At 38.6% G+C, this 22,570-nt stretch overlaps 1 protein-coding gene across 5 annotated transcripts in view; it reads left to right on the top strand.

Moving 5' to 3' along the window:
- Positions 1 to 22,570, top strand: part of LOC119495851 (neurexin-1a-like) — a 288,620-nt gene that overhangs the window by 15,269 nt on the left and 250,781 nt on the right. Inside the window, exons 4-7 of one of the 5 annotated variants that reach the window (XM_037782730.1) lie at positions 10,560 to 10,577; positions 12,267 to 12,296; positions 13,021 to 13,032; positions 13,491 to 13,538. In XM_037782730.1, coding sequence (XP_037638658.1) covers positions 10,560 to 10,577; positions 12,267 to 12,296; positions 13,021 to 13,032; positions 13,491 to 13,538 — 108 coding nt within the window. The remainder of the gene's footprint in view (positions 1 to 10,559; positions 10,578 to 12,266; positions 12,297 to 13,020; positions 13,033 to 13,490; positions 13,539 to 22,570) is intronic. The other 4 variants (XM_037782732.1, XM_037782731.1, XM_037782733.1 and 1 more) reach the window with 4 other exon arrangements.

Consider the following 22,570-nt stretch of genomic DNA (forward strand, 5'->3'; position numbering starts at 1 on the left):
GTACAGTCAATGTCTTTTAGTTACAGGGTTTAACTATGTAAAGACATGCATTTTTCTGATGTTATTTGTATGTCATTGGTCCTTTTTATGTTTTTCATGACACTGGCTCCGTGAGGTCTGTCCTACACAAATTGATTTTTAATCAGTCCCAGTGGGATTACCTAGTAAAATGTCCTGCCAGTAGAATTTGAAACGTGATGACTTTGGCAACCCCTTGATTACGTTAGAGGTGGTGTTTTACATTATCTGTCACACCAATGACTCGCCACCTCCCATAACACCACTTATGTGGTCCTCCGGTATGTGGAAGAGGAGGAGGTGTGAAAAGTCAAATAGTGGATCCCTTTAACTCCATTTTTGGTCTCCACCAGCTCCTGAGGGAAATATCAGTTTGTTTAGCAGCTAAACGACTACATTCACCAGCTAGTTGCTAACTTTGTCTTTGAAAACAGTTGACTACAGTGTGAGGTTGATGAGAGCAGTGACAGTGAACCAAAATAGTACATTTGTTGGCCGTTAAACCAAAACCATGAGCTGAAAGATGCTGAAAGGCTGTGTATGGCATTACACATTGTCATTTTATGCATTATTCCTATAAAAATACTGATTAGTGTAGCTTTAATATAATGTTTTGGCTACAGTGAAAGACAGATAGCATTCTGGTGTTAAACAATATAAAAGAGAGGATCTCTTACTCTAGTCAATTGTTTGGCTATCCTGACTATTGCAGGACATCTAGTAAAGTAACTTGTTGGACTGTTTAGCACACTGTGTATTTGTTTCTGAATGAAAAAATTGAAGTGAAATTTATTTTTGGTTGACGCTCTGGCTGTATGCCTCGTGTCAGTACTGGACATGTTGTGCCATGTTGTATCCCTGAGGACAATTCAACCTTACACACTGAAAGAAACGATGATGGGTGTGGAGAAGTGGGCTGGGTTATATTCGGCGTCTAACAACTGAACCGAAAAAAATAAGTTAATGGTACAGGAATGTGCATTTAACACCTTAAAAAGATAAATCAATGTATCTCAAAAACTACAGTAGTAGGAAATATATTTGTGGTTAATATTCTATCCCTGTGCTGCTAATGACACTGATCTGGTTTGATATTTGGCGAGGATTTGTTTTACAGTTTGGGAATTTGGATCATCTTTGAATATTCAAGAACAATGAGCCTCATGCCTCTCTCTCTCAACCCAACCGGTCCAGGCAGATGGCCACCCACCCAGAGCCTGGTTCTGCTCTTGGTTTCTACCCGCTAAACGGGGAGTTTTTCCTGGCCAGCGCGTTGCTATGCTCTTGGTGGGATCTCTTGTTGGGTCTCTAAACTATAGAGTACGGTCTAAGACCAGCTCTATATATAAAGCGTCTCGAGATTACTTCTGTTATGATTTGACGCTATAGAAAAATGAATTGAATTGAACTGAATTGCAAGAACCACTCGTATGAACAGATTCGTTCTTAAGTGGCTTGTATGAGTGATTTAGGAGAACTTGTTACATCCACCAATTTTCTTGCATTTTGAATTTTCTCTTAGGTACGAACACAATTTACGAGTGGTCCAGACCTTTTGTAGGAGTCCTGTGCAACTATAGTCTGCTGTTATCCAAACCTAAGCTTCTCCCTAATGGATTGTATGTTTCATAATTGAAAAAGTTTGAAAATCCTCTATAAATTACACTTCAAAATTATGTTGACATTATCCTGTTTGACTCTGCAATTCAAATTATAATATAATTATAAGTGTATTCAAATAGCCTAACAATATCATCATCCATTTAAATTGACCATTGATGGTATTGTACAACTATATCGATATGAACATCTTAAACTGCAAAACGACTAAGTGTAACCAGGCGCGTAATGGCTGACTTACTTTGTTACGATGCGCTTCAGATGCTTGGAAGAGCGTGTCTTTAGACAGCATGCTAACATATTGACAGAGACAAATGAATGGGGCAGGACATATAACCTTATATGGTATCGGTGGGGCGTTAATTATGCTAATTTACAATTCTCATAAAAACACTAATTTACGCACAGGTGGCATTCATCATGTTTACGCATGTCATTTACACAGTTATCAGAAGTTAGGAGCGTTTGCTGAATCTGACGTGGCACGCTCGTACAAGCCCGAAAAGCAAGAATACGAAAATGTTCTTGCATGAAGCCCAATGATTCTTGTAAACCTGTACATAGACAGGTGTATACTGTAGGTAAATACACGATGAGTCAAGGTAACACTATGGAAACAGTAACGATAAATCTAATGAATTCAATAAGTAGCCTGTGTTTGTCAAAAGCAACAACTTATTATTTTTAGATGATTTATATGAATGGCTACATGTGACTAACATGTACGATTTTGACCACCTTGTTTTAAGTAGTCAGCGGCTCTCCTCATGTTCACATAATATGAGTTAAACTGCTTTGAGACGCACTGTATAGGAAGATGAATTCTTAATTAGAATGAGCGCTCCCTTTCATATTTCTGTCATTGTATGTAGCACGAACCATGTGGCTTCACTGGCTGTATCTCTGAAAGTGTCATTCTGTCTAGAAGCCTCCTGCAGCTTCACTCAGACAAAAGCAGATTAATAGTATACTGCTGTCTGCTGAGTCCAAAGACAGATATTGGGATAAAAAGATTAGAGGGATTTTCCCTGAGGATTTTTTTGCCTTGTTTAAATACAACTGCTCCTGACTGTCAAAGGGTGTTTGTGAAATTCTTTGACACCAAACTCCTCCTTTAAAGGGATCCGTCCCACAGCACAAATAAACACGACCCTATATCCATTCCACACACACACACTTTGTCGTATTAAACTGGGCTATACATTGAGTTTCCTATTGAAGCATGTAAGCCGGCATATGGAGTTTAAAGTATATCGTGAGATGCATAATTCATTGATTGAATCCTGTTATCTCTTAACCACTTCCATGAAGTGATGTCCTCCTGTATGCATGACATCTGGCAGAATTGTGGCTTTAAACACATTTTTCTACTTTGTTTGTTTATCATAGATGACGTCCATATTTCACACCTATGTTTTGTGTGGAAAAACATCTCACTTTGCATAATTGCTGGATATTTTCCATGCAATCTGAACGGTTTGATCTCCCCAGAATAAAAGCTGCATAGAGGCGAAAATGTGCCTCTTTAAATTCCAGGCCGTAGATGATATTTTTCACTTTGAACATAAGTTGCCTTTGATGCTGCTGGTTGGGTGTCATCCTTCATGAGAGTCATCTGAAATACTAAAAAACAAGTCGAAAGTGCACTGCCATAATTTGAAAGCTGTCGTGCTTATGGTAGAGCGAGGACAAATCACTTTTCAGGAACATTTTATGTGACTTTGAAGCCCTTTGTGACTGTAACAGCACAAATAAACCTGACTTGATTATAGCGCAGGTTTCTGGATGTGTCACATTTAGGGATTTTCTACCTACAGTACGAATAGGAGAGTGCGCCTTCTTTCAATATCTATATATTTACCCTTAATATAGATTCACTGATCAGAAATTCACATTTTCACCAGGGACCTTTTTTATATATATATTTTTACAAGTCTGTCTCTTTTGTCATTTATAATGGAAAGGGATAGCTCACTCACTTAGAGCTTAGCTGTAAGTGTGCTTTATTAATACTTTTTTTTATACTTTAGCTGAAGAGCCGCTCTTCAGATAGGGATTTGTCACACGTCAGCAGTGAGAGCCATAACTACAGTTTCCTTAAGCAACTGCTCAGCGTATTTAGCTCAAAAAGGTGCTTGCTTCAAACACAAAGTTGTGATTTCTATTACTATACGTTACAAATAAGCTGAGCCCCCTACATACAAACTAGCAGTTTACCTTGATTCTTAGTAGACATCTTAGTTCCTTCGCTCGGGCTTAATACTCAAGTGTTCAACAGCGACTGCATCGCAAAAACAAGATTTACTCCACATCTGTAATACTATCCTCCTAGATATTGTCAATCCTGGGATTAAGGTTATTAGAACTACTGTATAAGCTGCTCTGATTATCCTGTTGGATCATTCTGACCCACAAGATGTAAAAGAATGGCGAGGTCTTCCAGCACATCTGCTCCCACAATCCTCTCTGTTTGGGCTGTCTCTTTGGAAATATCTTGATGGGACTATTGTCGCCACGCCATCTGTCGCAAGAACCTAGTAGCTGCATAATAAGACTAATTAAATCAAACACAAACACTGTGGAAAGTATAATAAGTGAAATAAAAAACCTATTGTGGTGTAATGCCAAAGTGTACACTAGTTGTCATTCTGCTGAAATGTTACTGTCCAATTTTAAGGAATCCAGTGTCAGTGGGGTGACCTCACAAAAAGGTGCCATAAAGGGTGTATTGTTGTGAAAGCGTACATGTGGCACCATTGACCGACTCAGCTGGTGAGAGTAGGAAATGTGCAGTACAGCTGTGGGAGCTATCAATTTCCATCAAAGTGGCCGGTCGCTCTGCCCATTTCCTCTCTCTCCGCTCCTACCGTTGCTTGAGGAGGATAATGAGGGAGATGGTGAGCTGTGTAATGCCACTAACACTCGTCTGTAAGATAGATGCATTAGGTTTAGTCTGTGGTACTAAGAGATGAGCCCACACTTATGCTCATTACTCTTGATTTGGTCAAATTTGTAATTTAACAACAAATCGATCCTCTGGTATAGCTCTGACCTTTGCTGCAAGGCTTTTACATTTTCGCTCAAAGCGCCTCTGCAACAAAGGATTTTTAGAGCCGCCTTCCTGCTACTATTTTTCAAATTTACAACTGTCTAATGGGCCGGCAATGGATTCAGTGCCTTCTGTTCTTCTTTGTTATTGTATGTATGGTGATGACATTAGTACCCACTGATTAATAACACTGCAAAAAAGAGATAGCGATATTACATAGAGCTGCGTGTGTTTTTGTCCGGGGAGACCATGTCGGGAATGCTTTTTTTTGCTTGCACAAATTATTTTAAAGGGGCATTCCTCCAATTTTATGAAGTTCAGTTTACTTATTAGCACTATTCCGCTCGTGAAAACAGTCGTATTGTATAATGTCCGCTGGGGCCCTGGAGGACGGTTTTCAAAGTTTGAAAAATAACCCTGATGACATCATCTAAATTATTAATATTGAGTTGCATTATGGGAATTGTAGGTTCTCAGATCAATGCAGTATCTGAGGAAGTAGTCTGTTGATAAAATAGTAGACAAATTAAAGCTTCAGTACAGCAGAGAGTTGCTGCATCCAAAGGAAGCTGGACTCGCCATGTTTCAGACAATTTGGCAAAACATCCTGTATGCAGTTGAGCGATCCTAAGTCCCGCCCCCCTAAGTTACTGTTGCTAGGTCGGACAAGCTTGACAAAAAGAAACATACTTCAACATACGTGAATACACTAAGCAGAAATGAGGAATGAAATCCTGCAGGTTCACTAGAAACTCCTTCTGCTGCTGCAGTAAAATGAGAGGTTTTCTAAAGGGAATCTGGTGCTCGGAAACACTAACACCCACAGGGGTCGCCAAAATCTACACAAAATGAAAGTTCCTCATAGTAACTATGACTACATACAATGTAATGTGTCTATTAAGATTGTGACACCAATAACTTACATAGCACTGTTACTTTTGAATGGACGTAGCATATAACTCAACGGGAAAGGGGAAAGTTGACTGAAGTTCTGCCGGGTTCCAAGCTTGCTCAACTGTTATTGGAGCACAGGGCAAAAAGGGGCGAGACTTAGGAGGGGTTAATTTACTGGCATCACATTGCATAGTGTCACTTTAACATTCTCAAGCTGTTATCTGCAGCACCTTAAAACAGAGTTTTTTGCAATGAGTTTCAGCTTTCCCACAATGAAACATAGTTGCAGCTGACCTACTTTTTCAAAGCAATGCTGGCATGATAAACTGCTTCAGTTTGAGGCTATTTAAGAAAGGATTGAACTGCTTTCATTAGGAAGTGTCAGTTGCTTAATAATTCACAATATTGGACATCATTTAACATATTAGTTCTTCACTGATAATACATTTAACATATTACACAACACGACCCTTATTTAAGTGACTCTCCCACCTCTGGACTGACCAGTCTACCAAATAAGCATAATACTGTGAGAGAACAATTTAATGTTCCCTGAATAATGGCTGTATGAAATGGTCCATTACGGATGCAGAACATGAACACACACAGCTTTTGGTGTCACACTTCATTTTAAAAGTTTATGGTAGAGTCTGACTCTCCGATTTTCATTTTTTAAATACAGAATGGGGCCATTTGTTTAAGAGCTGCTACATTACACACATAATTAGGCTCTCTTAGAACAGGCTGCGGAAATCCTTTTTTTTTTTTTTAACTTAAAGCAATTATTGAAAGGCGGCTATGATTGCACATAGTCTTTGAGTAAAGAGTTTAGGAGGGGGAAAGCAGATATGGATATTTTCCTGGTGTTCAGCCTGAATTAATCTTAGATGGAAGGTTGTTACATTATTTGCTATGGCATGCAGTTGAGTCCTAAACCTTGACAGAATATACGTCATTTGACAGCACAAAGATTCATTATTATATTTGTGAAAAACATTTCAGGATCCCAATATCACTGCAGCAACGGCTTCTTATTTCCAACAAAAGCACATGCAAAAGTAGAAAATAGGCAAGAACCAACCATTTTTCTCCCACATTTGTGCCTCCGTAAATTTGGTTCACTATCACTTACATTCATTTTGACTTTTTGATAGTAAACTCCACAGAGTTTCCTTTCAGAAGAGACCGGAATAGCGCTAGGCGAATATTCAATATGATATTTATCATCTTTCAATGGAATCATAACATGATAAAATCATATATTGAGATATTGTGATACCCAATTGCGTCGTCTAAATTAATAATATCAAGCACATAACTTAAACTTCTCAGAAAATTTGAATTGATAAAGATTAATTTTCTGCTAATACCTCAGTGTAGTTAAATCAAATTCAGTCAAAAATCTGATTACATTGTATTTGTGTGCATGAATGTAAACATAGTCAGTTTATAGCTGGAAATATTTATTAATATTTTTCTTTATAATTTCACTTGAAACTGTTATGTTAATTTTGCACTGAAGTTCTTAATTAGTTAGTTATTCCATAGAGACTATTTATTGAATTACCAGAAAACATGCTATATTGTGATATATGTAATTGTGGAGATAAAAAAATGACCTATATTGGGATAGATGATTTTTGGCCATATCGCCCATCCCTAATCACCACTATAATTAAAAGACTTCAAGGGCAGTAATCATTTAATTTTGTGGTATTACCTTCAGGCTTATTCACAAAAAAGGAGTGCTTGTTAAGAGGTTGAAATAAATACCTCTTGATTCTGAGTTTATACTGTAGAACCAGCTGAAACAAGGCAAATAATAAAGAGAAAGAATCTCAACAAACCTAAAGCAATGCTGATGACATTAAGAGTGGATTATAAAATGTTGATTCAGGCAAACAGCATGTTCTAAAATCGTCAAATAGCAGGGAAAAATTAATTATATCTCTTGCTGGATGTTGTGTGTAGTGAATGTGACACATGTTGCTTTATGTGAAATGTAGCATCAACCAGAACCCTCCTTGCTCTCGCCATGTCTCATCAGCCAACTGCATTCAGACACACTGCAGGACAGACATGGATGTCTTGATGACATTTTATCGAGCTGGCCGACGGTATAATAGTGGATTGTGGCTTTCTTTTGACTGTCACTTTGCAGTTGTCACAGTTTTGCACTTGCAGTCAGAGCGTCAAGGTTGTGTTGAGGTGTCAGAATCGTGTCTGCAGGAGGCAAATAGAAAAGAAAATCAATTTATAGATGTATTTACCATCCTTGATATTTTTTTTTCCTGCTGTCGCGCACCAGATGCTTCATTTAGTTTGGCACCAACTTGAATAATAATGTAATTACTTTCCATGAGCTAAACGCCACGCGCCTGATCAACAGCACAAGACCATCAGAGATGCAGATCGTCTGATAGACAGTTGAGTGCATTTCGGTGTAGTGTTACCAACACAATAGCACTGGGATCACTTTGTCAAGGGGATTAAATGGATTTACGTCTCTGGATTAGGACGCAACCAGCTGGGTACATTTGTGAAAGAAAGTGTGTGTGTGTGTGTGTGTGTGTGTGATAGGGGGCTGGTTTTAATGGTCCATGTCAGGTGATACTGCTGTTAGTGGAAAGCTTCTTTTCTTCATCAGAACACAAATTAAAACTTGTTTACTGAAGATTGCTTAAGTTTGATTCACAAGACATACTGCTGGACACAGTCCTTCAACAAATCTGATTCTCTGAGCACCTATATTCTGTTTTCTCACGTACAATATCGTCTCTCTTGTACTCTGATCAGATTTAATATAAGGCTACTATATACTGCCTGTACTTAATTATGATAAATGAATCATTGTACCTCTAAATCTGATTTTAATTTGGTTTTGATCACCAATAATTAGAGGAAGGGAATCCCTGTAACACAACGCTAATTGCGCAATAACCTTAACAAACAATCTAAAAATCGAAACACTGTTCTTAAATAGGCTACTATTTGAACTGAAATACAGTGGGAGGAATTATTAGTCTTTGTGGCAAAAGTCAGCATCAGTCTCTGGGGTCTTGACATCAGTAAACGGTCGTGGTTCTTTTCCTTTTCACCTTCTCATGTGGTCACTTTGCAACTGCCAGCTTCATGCTTGCCTTGTCAGAATGCTTTCTTCAGCAGTGTTGCTTTTCATCATTAAGCTACCTTTTTGTGAACAAAGTGCACTTTTTTTTAGTTTCTTTCACAATAGAATCTCATTTATCTAATATAGATGTCCAAAACTGTTGAAATCAGGAAATACGGTCCTTATGACGCACACAGCTGCACATCATTCTACTCATCTAGATTCAATTGACATGAGTTTGTGTACAAATTTCACATTTTTTCAAACAATTATTTGAAAAATTAAATTAAATTAAAAGAATGATATCCCAAATATCCTCCTTTCCACAATTGCTTAGATAAATGAGGCACTATTTTAATTGGTTATAGTACTTCACATTATGCAACAACTATTATAAAATGTATGCAAACAAAAATTTGCATCAAATTGAACTGAATTGGTCTTGTCATGTTTAGCGGAACTGTTTTATTGCATTGTAATTTGTTCACAAAATGATGATCTGGATTGGGTTTTTGTGCATGATGTCTGATTTGGAAGGGGAACCAGTGGTGATGGTAAGTTTTGGGTCAAAAAAGCGCTTGAATCTGGGCAGCAAACCATTTTAAAGAGGTAGGAGGTTTTTTTGTAGTGGAAATTGGGCTTTTGAGCCCAACTGGCCGCATGGTGGATTGATTACAAGATCATTTTTGTTGTATAAATATTGAATAGACATTGCATGCTACTGTCTTCATGATTGTCCTATTGAGAAATCATAATAATGTAATTTCACCAAATTTTCATTTTATACCATTTTGTGTATTTCTGCTTTCTGCCTGGAATCAGTCTCCAGGCAAATCGCAAGCACTTAATGGTGAACAGAACTGTTGACTGACTATTTTTTGTTCTTTTTATAGGCAGTTGGGCCCTTACACGCTCTCATTTCATTGGTTTTGCATGTTTTCTCAAACCCATTTATTTTCCTCCCACTGGTAGCATGAGCTTCACCTCACCTGTTTGCTACTACTTCACCAACATGTAATTCTTCCCTCGGTCTCCTTTATTAGAGCGACAGATTTCACATGGCGGTTTCCTCACCTCCTCACACCTCACTTTGATTGCCAAAATCAATGTTAGGGCAATTTCATTTGGGAGGCAATCTCCTTTTCGCGTTGCCAACATGTGCTCACTGGTCATTGCTTTCAGTGCGGTGACCAAATCACCTGAATAGAGTTCCAGTCACGAGACCCCACTGCCCAATCTGAAACCTTAGAGGCATTGCTATACCACAGCCGACTCAATTTATTTAGGCTCTTTTCTCTTGCACTGCATTTCATCACATGCGATTTGGAGCAGCTGTTGAGAAAAAACAAACAAAAACACTGCACACAGATTCCATTGAGTCTGTTGAATTAAACAGTTGTTGTTACCAAAAGTTAAAGTCCATCATGTTTTTAAAAAAAAAAGTCAAATAAATAAAAGATTTAATGAGCCAAACGCAACAGGACAAACTGGCCTCAAGCCTCAAGATGTTTATCCTCTTACGCCTCGTGATCAATACTGGTTCTTTAATCTTTAAACAGCGATGCCAGTTTTTATCTGCCGCCAACGAAGAATTGAGTTCTCCAAGGTTATATCAAATATTCAGAAGGGCTCATTCAGTTACAGCTGTCCTGTATTCCGGGTCAGTGTATACGAGCAAAAATAGGGTGGACAACAAAATGAAGGCCTTTATGCATAAATCAGCATTTCCTCTGCAGGAGTTGCAATAGGTCACTTGCATGTGATGTTTAATGCCTTGCATGGTTATACGACATGCAATGGCCAGTACTAGTCTGCATGCTGCTTAATGAATGTCTTCCTCTCTTTCTCTCTGCCTGTCCGTGCTTCCAGAAGACAACTATACTGAAGGTGGGTATTTTAATCATTGGTTGGTTTCCATTCTTGCTAAATGTTGTATGCCAACGCATTGTCATGGCTACGGCTCCTCAAATAAATGTATTATACTGGTAATGGTATTGATAATACTGGAGTGGTAAGTCTCATCAGGGTTTTCATTGGGTTTTGTTTGGTTATTTGTGTGTTTTTAATTTTACACCTCACTGTGATAATTCTTTATGTACATGATTAAACTAATACCTAAATTAAGGATGAAGAATAAGACTGTAATTAGCTTTGGAGTACTGTTGGTTTTCTAAGCTACCAACTTAACTATACAAATTTCTATTCACCTTTTTATCTCAGGTGCAATTCAGTGCTCAGTTTGATTGCCTCAATAAAATAAAAAATAAAAAGCTTTGGACCCTGAGCGTAAACATTGAAACCAGAATGGGCTCCAGATTATCCAAAATCAATCTGAAAGAAAGAATAAAATATAGTAAAACATTAAAAGATCATAGTCCTTAAGTGAAGATCATTTTGAAAGGCTTAGTTGATCAATGCTGTAATTAAACCGTCGCTAGAGAATCAAAGGTATAACTAATAGAACAATACAGAGTAATTCCTTAAATCAGTATTAATAGATGAATTTAAAAAGGTCAAATGTTCGTTCGTGGTAATTGCTATTATAAGCTGACACTATGTGATGGGCTAGGTTTCTCAATCAATTTGGAGAGAACATGCAGTTTTTATTTTGGTTGAATATGGGAAGTGTCTTGTTGGTAAGTATGTAGTCATAAAAAGTAACTTAAATTACTTCTACACAGACTTTTCACTCAATGCCATCTCCTTATTTATTTGCAAAATTCCCTTCCATTGTATTCCATGGTGACATAGGGAATTTTTGTTGGTTTATTTGTGTTTTTAATTATTTTACACCTCACTGTGATAATTCTTTATGTGCATGATTAAACTAATACCTAAATTAAGGTTGAAGAATAAGACTGTAATTAGCTTCGGAGTACTGCTGGTTTTCTAAGCTACCAACTTAACTAGTTAAAACATGTCAGCACTTTTAGGTGTGGTTGAATATTGCAACATTAAAACCGTCTTCACACAGACACCTGAATGCCAGACGAAACTGTGTAGTGGAAATGTATCCACCAAAGCCTATTGTTCATGGTTAATATATATTGGTTAACTGTGTCAATCAAATGCATGTAATACAATTAAACTGTTAGTTTCAGCAATTTGTACTCATTGCTGCTCAAAAATTGGCACGGTGACCAGACCATGTCCAATCATCTTCCTTTTATTTTTCTGCATGACACAAGTATGACTCAATGTTGACAGTTTGTTGAAGGTCAAGGTAAAACAGTCTTCGGCTATATTTGTGCATAGAGATCGCTCTTTCATTGGTAGGTGGGATGATGCTTTCTCATCTTAGAGAGAAAACAAAGGTCAATCTGAATTTACATTTCTGACTGATGACTAGTAAGTGGCTGATGATGCATTGCAACCTGCTTCGGTTGACTAAATGCTCATCGCGCTAACCCTGTCTGTGCACCCTCCTCTCTCTTTCTCCGTCCCACTCTTCCCTTCTCCCAACACTCCTCGAGTTAACGCAGACATCTACTCTGATAGATATGCCTGCGTGTCAGTGTCACACAGCTTCCCATGACCCCTTGTTCTCTGCTGACTGTGCTCTTGTTTTCCTTTAAGGTGTGGCACACCTGATGATGGGCGACCAAGGTATGAACTCTGTTCCTTTTTACCCATCATTCCTCCATTGTCCCTCCTGCTCCCATTGTGCTGCAGAAGCGTGTGTGCATACAACTTAGTGTGCGATACTCCGGCTTGAAGCTTCCTATATGGGCTGTCATTTCACTTATTTTGAATGACCCAGTTGATTTTTCATTCTCCCAGTGACTTATTTTTTTTTCTCAGTCTGACCCCTTTTTCAAGCTCATTTGGCTTTCTACTCCCCACTCTGCTGGGTAGTCATGTCATTTCTCTCCATATTTTTTTCTTTCTTTTTAATTATTAACATCTACTGTACAGTCATGATGTTATATGATGATGTGGTTCAAGCAAAAGGGACATTTGCATTAACATTATTAGGATATAATGCATGGTGGTGGAAAAAATAGCGCACTGAATTTTTAAAGCTAATCCTCATCTGTCGTGCACAGACGATCTGTCTCTTCATCTATCCATTTGTGTGGCTATACTGCGTACCCTTATCATGCAGCTGAGTAGGGATGTGAAGTGTTCTTCTCTTTCCACTTTCCTTTGTTAGTGCTGTCACACATTTCCTCTCCTCTATTTGCACATATATGTGTACAGCCATCGAGCCTCTTCTTCCCTCTTTTTCCGACTTGACCACGACACTTATCGGTGTCCCCCTCTCCTTTTGTTCTCCCTTTTTGTCTGGAATCTGCTTTCTTCATGGAACATTTCATCAAAAATCTCATAGGTAAAAGTAAAGGTACAGCCCTTTTAAATTCTCTGAATTCATGAAACTATGACATCAGTGTTTGTGGCATTATATGCTCATGCTAAATGCAGTATATAAAGTCATTGGCATTTTAAAAAACAAAAATGCTTTCTAAGTATTAATGAAAGCTTTCCAAGGTAGGTGCCGCTTCCGCTTTGCATTCACACGTTTAAGCTGTGTCACCTGTTTCTTTTCTGCTTGATGCATGGGAATCATATATGGGCATATGGACACAATAGTTGCTGTCCTAGTTCCAGTACACAACCACCACCACCACCACCACCACCTACACCCGGGGGTAACTAAACTCCTTTTTGTTCAAATAATGGGGTTGCTGGGTGAGGCTGGATCATAGTGTTGTGGGCCTCCCATCCTGGCTGTGATCCTCACCTCTTCTCCCTGTGGGGTAAGTGGACTTCTGATCTTTGCCATTTGACTCTCCTCCTCAGGGCAGAGAGGGGAAGTTTGGCTACTAAGGTCCCTACTGAGCATTCAAGGTAAAACTTTGATTCTTTTCAAGTTAGTTACTGAGGCAAAACCAACAATTTAGCAAGTCATCATTAGCTCACTGAAGTGTGGAAAACTTGACTGTCAATGTGTTTGGTTTACTAATTGGAGAACGACATGTAATATTACTGTATAACTTAAAATTTTAAAAAGTTGTGATCAACACTGTGACGTTCAAGTGTTCCACTCTAATTCTGTTTTCCTTGATTTTGCTTGCTCTTGTTGTTGCTTTGACATGTTATTAGTTTTAGTTTATGCAATTTCTTTTACGCAGTTTTGGATCATTTTCTATTTCTTTACACCAAATAGAAAATATTGTGTTATGTTAAATGCTATCTCTTATCATATACTTGTGAAGCACCATCAGAACAGGTAAGTCTTCAAACTGCCCTGTGGGTGTACAGTTGTCACAGCTATTGTAATGTCACATACTCTGCTGCTGGAGGTCGAAGCTGCTGTGATATGTACATGAACGACATTCACTAATGCACACACACACACACACACACACACACACACACACACACATGAAACCACTCTCCATTATATTGAATGTAGAGATTGATTTTCCCATCTCCTAAGGTAAGTGCCACTACCTAATGGTTTCTTATGGTTCGACAAGTGGATGCAGCAGTTGGCTTTTCATTGCACACATACTTGACATACATGGAACGCATGTTTTTGGAGTTTGAATGTCTGATTTGAATTAGAAAATCACCACTGTGGTTGGTTTCAAAACTTTACATTTTTGGCTGCAGTCAGGTTTTGCAGAGTCCTTGGACTAATAGACTAGTTGACATTGACCTGATTATGGAAAAATGCAATGTCATTTTGACTAGTCGATGACTGCCCTTATAGTTTTACACTAGTTAAAGGAACAGTGTGTAGGATTTGGCGGCATCTAGTGGTGTGTTTGCAGATTGCAACCAACTAGGTAGCCCTCCGCTCACTCATCCCTTTCCAAGACTGCGGTAACGTGAGTCGCCAAGTGCGCAACGCCATTCACCTCACTCAGAGGCCATCCTTACCATAATAACACTACTTTAGGAGCAACGGAAGTCAGATGGCGGCTGGCGGTACCACGGTTTTGCACTCTACTGCTCACGTTAGTGCAGTTTTACAAGCGTGTCGGAGATCTATGGTGGCCTTCAGTTAACGTAAAAACATGAAAGGCTCTCTCTAGAGCCAGAGTTTGGTTTGTCTATTCTGGGTTACGGTAGAAACATGACGGAGCAACATGGCGGACTCCATGAAGAGGACCCGCTCCCTATGTAGATATGAAGGGCTCATTCTAAGCTCACGAAAACACAATGATTCTTAGTTTCAGGTGATTATACACCAATGAAAACATAGATATGAATATTATATTTGGTTTCTTCTAACATATGTTACACACTGTTATTTTCAGTAGTCAAATAGTTGACTATTAAACCTCTTTTAGACCCCTATTCACACTTGATACCGGTGTTTTAGTGTACACTATAAGCTATGGCTTCATCCGAAACCCACAGTTTTTACAACACTATACCAAACACCCGGTTTTAGCTGTGGCAGAAGGGAAGCCACAGGGAGAGATTGAGAGAACGCTGATGAGGCACAAATCTGACATACGTAGCACACTGCTTCTAATTTGGGCCGTTGCTAGTCATCCCCTGCGTCGTACAGTGTGAAAGCCAGCCAGTCCAGTTATGTACTGTGCAGTCACAAACACATATCCCCACTTGAGTATTAAATCTTAAGAGCGAGGACGGTGCCTGCCTGTATTCATTGTCTGCTTTAAGCTTGTGAGAATATTGTGTATTATGTTAGCCCCCCCTGAGGTCCTCCTGTGTCACGTTAACCACTTGTATGTTTATCCTCTGTTTTCATGGCTGGTCCCTTGAGGATGGGGCTCGTTTCTGTGTGCTGCTTTCAGCTGGTTTTCTGACACTGGAGTCCTAAAACCTCGTTTTCCATCCAGCTCTAGAAAGCAGGGCATGCAGCAGGATAAGTCATAATACCGCTGGCACACAAATCACAGGGTATTTAATTGCTGTCATCACAATAAAGTGCCATGTGCAGCTTAAGGGGAACTGCAGGCTGTGCATACAGGCTTACAGGTACCACTGGGCTGTTTCTAAATTAGTATACTTTCTAATGTAATTGCTTTCACTTTCTAAAGAAGGGAATTGTCCCTTTTCATTATACCCTTTGTTAGTTTGTTTGCACATGATGTGCCATATATATTATATATTAAGTGAAATATATGTTTAAAATGCACTAATCCCCTTCTTTTTTATTGTAGAGAATGCTGATAAACCAGTGCCTTTTATGAGAGTGTCAGCAGATAGATGCCTTCAAATACTCTCATATCCAACAATGACTTTCACATTGCAAAGGCTCTGCTGTTAAAGTTTGCTGGCATATTTTTTTATCTTGTAGTTTTCTTGTGGTACATGAACTGAGACCACGGATCTGAAACTGAACATCTAATTATCATGTGACAGTTTCACTGCCATTGTAGGAGTAAACAGGAGGTGAATGTTCATCGTGTCTTCATGTACAAATCCACTGTGGCTTGTGGGTTTTAACAGTAAACATTCATACAGTTGACATGTATAGAAGAAGTGTTTGTATGTGTGTGTGTTTGTGATACATCTAATTATTTGCTTATGTTTTATGAATACAAACCCAGGCCACATGAGACAAAAACAATGCAACATATGTTTGCATTCCTTATGACACAGAGCAGTACAGTAATGGATTGTAAGCTGGGATTCAGCATAGCTCAGTTACTAAGTGCTGTAGGAGTTTAGATCAGTGAAAGACATTGAAAAAGCCTCACTTGACACACTGTATGTGGGATTTTGAAGTAGCCTAGCACCCATTTAGTTCAACATAAGCTCAATAAGATGCTTCAGTGTCCAATATTATGCAAAGTTTGACCATCTGCATTACTGGAAAAGGTCATGATAGACCAAAATTTCAAGAGCTCCACCAGTGGATGCTTTAACTCACACACTTTTGAATATTTGTAGTTGTATATAAAGTAATTTGTAACTTTTCACTCTGCTATCCAGCTTTATACTGGGAAGTCTCAAAGCTCCAGTGACTTTATTCTCTGTAACTTGTTTGTATAGACTGTATATGAGAAGTGGACGTAGTCACCGAGACGTTACCCATTAGTTTGTGGTCATTTTGAAGGCATTTTGGCCATCGCCATCTTGTTTTTTTTGCAACCAGAAGTGACTCAAGAGGGTGGAGCTAAATACAACCGAACGCTGAATAAGACATTTTTAGGTGACCAAAATGTAATAATTAATTTTCATGAACTGAAAACACACTGGGTTAAAGTTGTAAAACAAAAACACAGACAACTCCCAGACCGGAAAAAGCCTTGGTAGCCACGCCCTAAAGCATACCCTTACTTATGGTCTATTTGACTCTAAATGGGACCATAATTTACTAAATGAACATCATGCTGTATTGAAGAAGACTTGAAACTAGCGATTGAGACCATAAACTCATGTTTATAATGTTTACTCAGGTAATAAATCAAGTGAGAAGTACATGTAAGGTCATTTTCCCATACACTTCTATACAAACTTTTTGCAACCAGAGGAGTCGCCCCCTACTGGCTAATAGGAATAATGCAGGTTTAAGGCACTTCAGCATTGGCTTCACTTTTCAGAACGGGAGGTTGCCCACTGCTACACATATGATACACATATTAGTGATTTTGATGTCATTTTACAGCCATCAAACAAAAATGTGATGGATTTTAAAATGGTCAAAGAAACTGAAAATGATGTGCTATAATTGTTGTTTAGTGATAAAATTCCAGTGAAAGGAACAGAATCCAGCGGTAGAAGTCATTTTCATTTTCTGGTATGTTTTGGCTTTCGTATAAGTGGCCTCACAACGGTTATGTACCAGAAGAGCGAAATGCTGCACAGCAGTAAATGTTGGTTCCACGTGGGGTTGGGTTTCATTTCCATCTTTTATTTACAGTTAGGTTGTGAGATGACAGGTAAAATGTGTCAGGATACGACAACATGCTTTTACACATGTGACACTACAGGTACAAGTCAGTCTCAAATGATGAGTATTATGACTAGGAATGGAAAGTTTGTCACAGTCATCTTATGATAGATATTCATAGTCTCATTTTTAGCTTAAAGATGTGTGTTTGCTCGTGTGTGTATGATATTGACGGTGATGGTGGGGTAAAAAATTGCGTTGACGGGGTGAAATCGTTTTAAAAAGTTTGAGAACCACAGCCTTAAGTATGCATTCCCTCTTTCTTTCTTTGTTCCTTCATGATTCTCTGAAATCCTAAAGCTTTATTTAAAAAAAAAATTCTCGGAGAGTGTATACATTTTAGTCTAGAGATGATCTAACTTACAGAAGGGTTGATTTATATTTTAGGATGATAGCTGTAACCATCTGAAGCACACCTTTGCACCTTTGCAATGAAACGCAAACAAGTCCTTTTAGATAAAAAGCAATGGCATGTCAGAGTGAAACTCGTCAAGACTTTTTATCTGACAGGTAAGACAATACCATGTGGTGTGTGTTGAATCAACAACAGATGTTGCCTCTTTAGCTTCACATGGAAGACTTTCAGTGAAATACTGTCAGATCCATTGACTTCCCCAGGATTATCAGCTTAAACTATAAGCATATCTGAGGTTATAGTCATTTATTTTTAAATAAATACTAACCTGTGAGGTAGATGTATGTTCAGGATAATTAAGAAAAAGAAAAAAAGACGTCTTTTAGTGAGAGTTGCGCTGAGTGCTCATTTCCGACGGTCTTGATTTTCCTGGAGGGCACACTCAGAGATAATAACACCTTACAGTGAGTGGTCATCTGGACTCTCATTATGTGAAATGTCAGTGGAAGTGCTGTTTGAGAAGCTGACTCAGAATTTTCAACAAAAACTAAATTGGGTTTATCTCCAGGTCTTGGCATATGGATAACACCATCACCATCTGGTCTGAAAACTCCCAATTTACTGTAGGAGCCCGACTTAATCTCATATTGCATACAAATCAGTAGCTCTCACCAAGGGAAATGATTGTGAAAATATAATGTGCAAAATTAAATATTTTGGTCTGAGATGAGTTTATTATTATGTTTGATGGCCTGAGGAGCTACCTTGTTAACTCAGAAGGAGATTTACTGGTGTGAAGATTATAAACCACTTTTTCTTATGAATAAGACATCCTACATACAGCCTGTCTCGTCCAGCGGGCAAAGCTTTCAAAACGCGAGTGAAGTAAAATCCGAGTGCTTATAGAAAGACGTGGCCCTGCCCTTACATTTATGTGTTACCTTGCAATTTCTGTCATATTCAAACAGCTCTTCAAGTGAAACTCACCAAGAAATTCTAAACGTGGACATGACGGAAAATGTTTACATGGCATTATCTTTGCAAGTGTCACAGTTTTGCTCAGTTTTAGGTCTTAAGTCTCAGCAGCTATTTTTTTTCCCCCACAAACAAGATTTTTGCAGAGAAGTCCTCAAGAAACGTGTCAACATACCTTTATTTTTGCAAGCTTAATAAGATATTCCTGTTGACCGATCTAAATTTCAAAGCTCAAAAGAAAGAAGGCTCCTTAAGTATCTTTAAATCCCTATGATGAAAACTATATAAAACGTTTTAACAAATACTGATTACTGTTTTATTTAAAACCCTCATTAGTTGCAGACAACAGATCACTCAAGACAGGTACCAAGATGCGTAATTGTTACTACATCCAAAAAGAATTGGTTGACTACATAAACGTATATATGCATTGAGTCGAGAGAATGCCACTGAAATTCTGTCAAAACTAATTTCACACGTATAATTACTCATGTTCCCTCATAACGGTAGTGTGAAAACCATGATGCATGCTAGAGTGAGGGGGAAAGTGTGATGAATATCTGTTGTCATAATTATTTTAGTAAGATATGGATTTGGTTGTGCAGTCAGATGGTGCTCAAATAGTAGTCGTTGATTAGTGATGCACAGATCCAATGCATTGCTACTGATTAGGTCAGACAATTTTAGGAACCTTATGCAACAATAAACATTGTGACTAACCTGAAAAAGTGTTGGTGTATATGAACATTCCCACCTAAGTATTACGAGGTAATTTGTGATTACTATACAACCTTACATATTAAAGATGATCACTATCACTTTGATACAATGAGGAACACAGATATCAGTAGAAACATAAGCACTAATCAGTACTAATTCCCTGAGTCATCAACATAATAACAACATCACCAATCAAAACCCTAAATTAACTGTATCGACCACAGAAATCAATACAAATTATGTGTAATTTAGAGTTTTAGAAGATTTTTGCTCTATTAGTATATTATTTTGAAAACAAAGCAATATCTTCATGTGACCCCTTGTCACAGCCACAGCATTATTATGTCTCGATTAGATTAGATTAGATCACATTAGATTAGATTAGCCTTTATTATCTCCCTTTGGAGAAATTTACAAAAGTAAAATAGCAGTACACAGCCTCTCCATATACACACAATATATCTTTATACATGTACAATCAAATTATTCAGTAACACACACAGATCCATATACCCAGAACATACACCCAATTCCCCCAGTAAAAGCCATAATGTTAAGTATTGCACGGCCCCACCCCCTAAGGAACTGAGGGAAATTTAGACCTGTTCAACTTACAGTTTGGTAACCTGTACCTTCTGCCCGAAGCCATCAGCTCATACTCTTTGTGAAGGTTTAGGTCACAGGAGATTTTAAGGCCCTGCTTCCTCATCGTCTCCTCAAATATCTCCTGGAGATACTCTAAGAGTAATAAGCTGTTAAACTAAAGTTATTTTCTCAGCTCAGATCCTTTCATTTGAATAATCTGTGGAGGCCAAAGCCACGTGGCCTCTCTACAAAGAGAGAAGCCACTGGCTATGTTTTGGCCTTTCGTCCACACGCAAACACTTTGGGGTCACAAAAAAACTGATATTTTTGGAAACGCCTCCTAAGGTGCAGATTTTTAAAAACTCTGGTTACTTTGTATCTGTATGGATGTGTAAAACAGAGCTTTGTGTAATGAGCATGCTTCAGAAACAATAACAAAGATGGCTTTTTTACATTTTGTTGACTAATTACAATGTCACATTTGAAATATGTTACAGTCGCAGGAGGCCCAAAGCAGGAAGCACATTAAACATGTCGAGGCCGAATTGTAATGGAATGTGCTTTTGGGCAATTAAAAGGCGAGGTTTGGAGCACTCAGAAGGGCGATGCATATAAACCTGAATGACCTCCCTTTTGTCATTTATGCATGTAAAGAGACAGTCGATGACAGCAGAGTGATGACAGTCATGCAGTTTGACCAGGAATCCCATCCCCCGACCAACAATAACCTGTTATCAAACTGACTTTAATGAAACCAAAGGAAAGAGAGTGAGATGTGATCTCACTTGTGGTGACATGTAAATATTATGGCGAGTGGCGCGTGTTGAGTCGTTTTTATGTTCGAGTGTGGACGGAGATATTTTTTAAAATGAAGGTTGTGTGGACAGGTGTTTTTTTTTTTTTTTCAAACGGAGGGGAAAATATCCATTTTACAAAATATCTGCGAACGTGTAGACGGGGCCTCAGAGTAACTGATGATGAATTGACGTGTTAAGATTACAGCAAAAAGGTGAAACAGGTGCTTTTAGAGTTCAATTTTTATAATCTTTGGAAACTTTTCTGCTGCTACTACTCAGGGTTGGAAGTCAATTAAAGATGATACCATTACGGTTATGGTAAAGACTAACAATAATTGTACCTGGGCATAGGTTTAAAAAAGGTTACACCTATCTCAATCAATCACTGATTTAGAGCACCACACGGCGAGCACGCTAAGTGACCTGAATCGAACACACCCACGATGTTGCCAACAGGTGATGACCAACAGGTGCATATGATTTAGTACACCACCCGGCGAGCATGCTAAGTGACCCAAATCAAACGCACCATGTTGCCAACAGGTGTTGACCAACAGGTGCATATACAGGTCACCCCCCAGCAGTGACTTCTACATTTGCTTAGGAACTTCTACCCTCAGTGAGGTATGCACAACCTTTCTGCTGTTTTTGACAAACCCCTATCACAACTTCTCTGCCATGTGCTCATTCAGCTTTTTCAACTTGAGGAGCAGAGCGGGAAATTGTTTAGTGGCTTCCTGGGACTGGTTATAGTGGGACAGAGGCGCTGAGTGGGCTATATTCTACATTGAGAATGAAATAGCACAGAATTGGAGCCTAGATCAGATTGAGGAGGACTTTGCGGTGCACAAGACTCGCAGAATGACGGCAGACAGTTGAGTGCAACAACAAACTTATCGATTGTTGTACCTCACTGTACAGAGGAGGACGTCCACGTTGCAACTATGTTGTGTGTGTTTGTGAGCTTCTGCTGCCGTCAAGCTTGTATTGTCTGTACATCTCTCTGTTGGCTGCGTTGGTGATGCTTTATTCTGCTGCTATAGTGGCAGGTTATTTATGGTAAATGGTAAATGGACTTGCATTTATATAGCGCTTTTCTAGTCTTCCGATCACTCAAAGCGCTTTACACTGCATGTCAGCATTCACCCATTCACACACGCATTCATACACTGATGGCAGAGGCTGCTAAGGTGCCATTTAATCTATGTACAGTAATAATGTAAGGCTATACGGAGGTGTGTGATTGTATATTTCTTATCGCTAATCAGTCTCATGCACAAGCTGGAATTAATTGTTTGTTTGGACCTAAGGGCTTGGTGGTGTTCACACCCGGGGACAGCGTGATGTTGTTCCACCTGTCTGTATATGTTGACATGTTAATGATAAGGCTGTCAATCGCTTAATATATATATATATATATATATGTATATATATATCGCAAATTAATCACAAGTTTTTTAACTGTTCAAAATGTACCTTCAAGGGAGATTTCTCAAGTTATATAATACTCTTATCAACATAGTTAACTCTTAATTTTGCACAAATGTATGAATATATTTATTATTGGAAA

The sequence above is a fragment of the Sebastes umbrosus genome, chromosome 10 (genome assembly GCF_015220745.1).
Source record: "Sebastes umbrosus isolate fSebUmb1 chromosome 10, fSebUmb1.pri, whole genome shotgun sequence".
Classification (NCBI taxonomy): Eukaryota; Metazoa; Chordata; class Actinopteri; order Perciformes; family Sebastidae; genus Sebastes; species Sebastes umbrosus.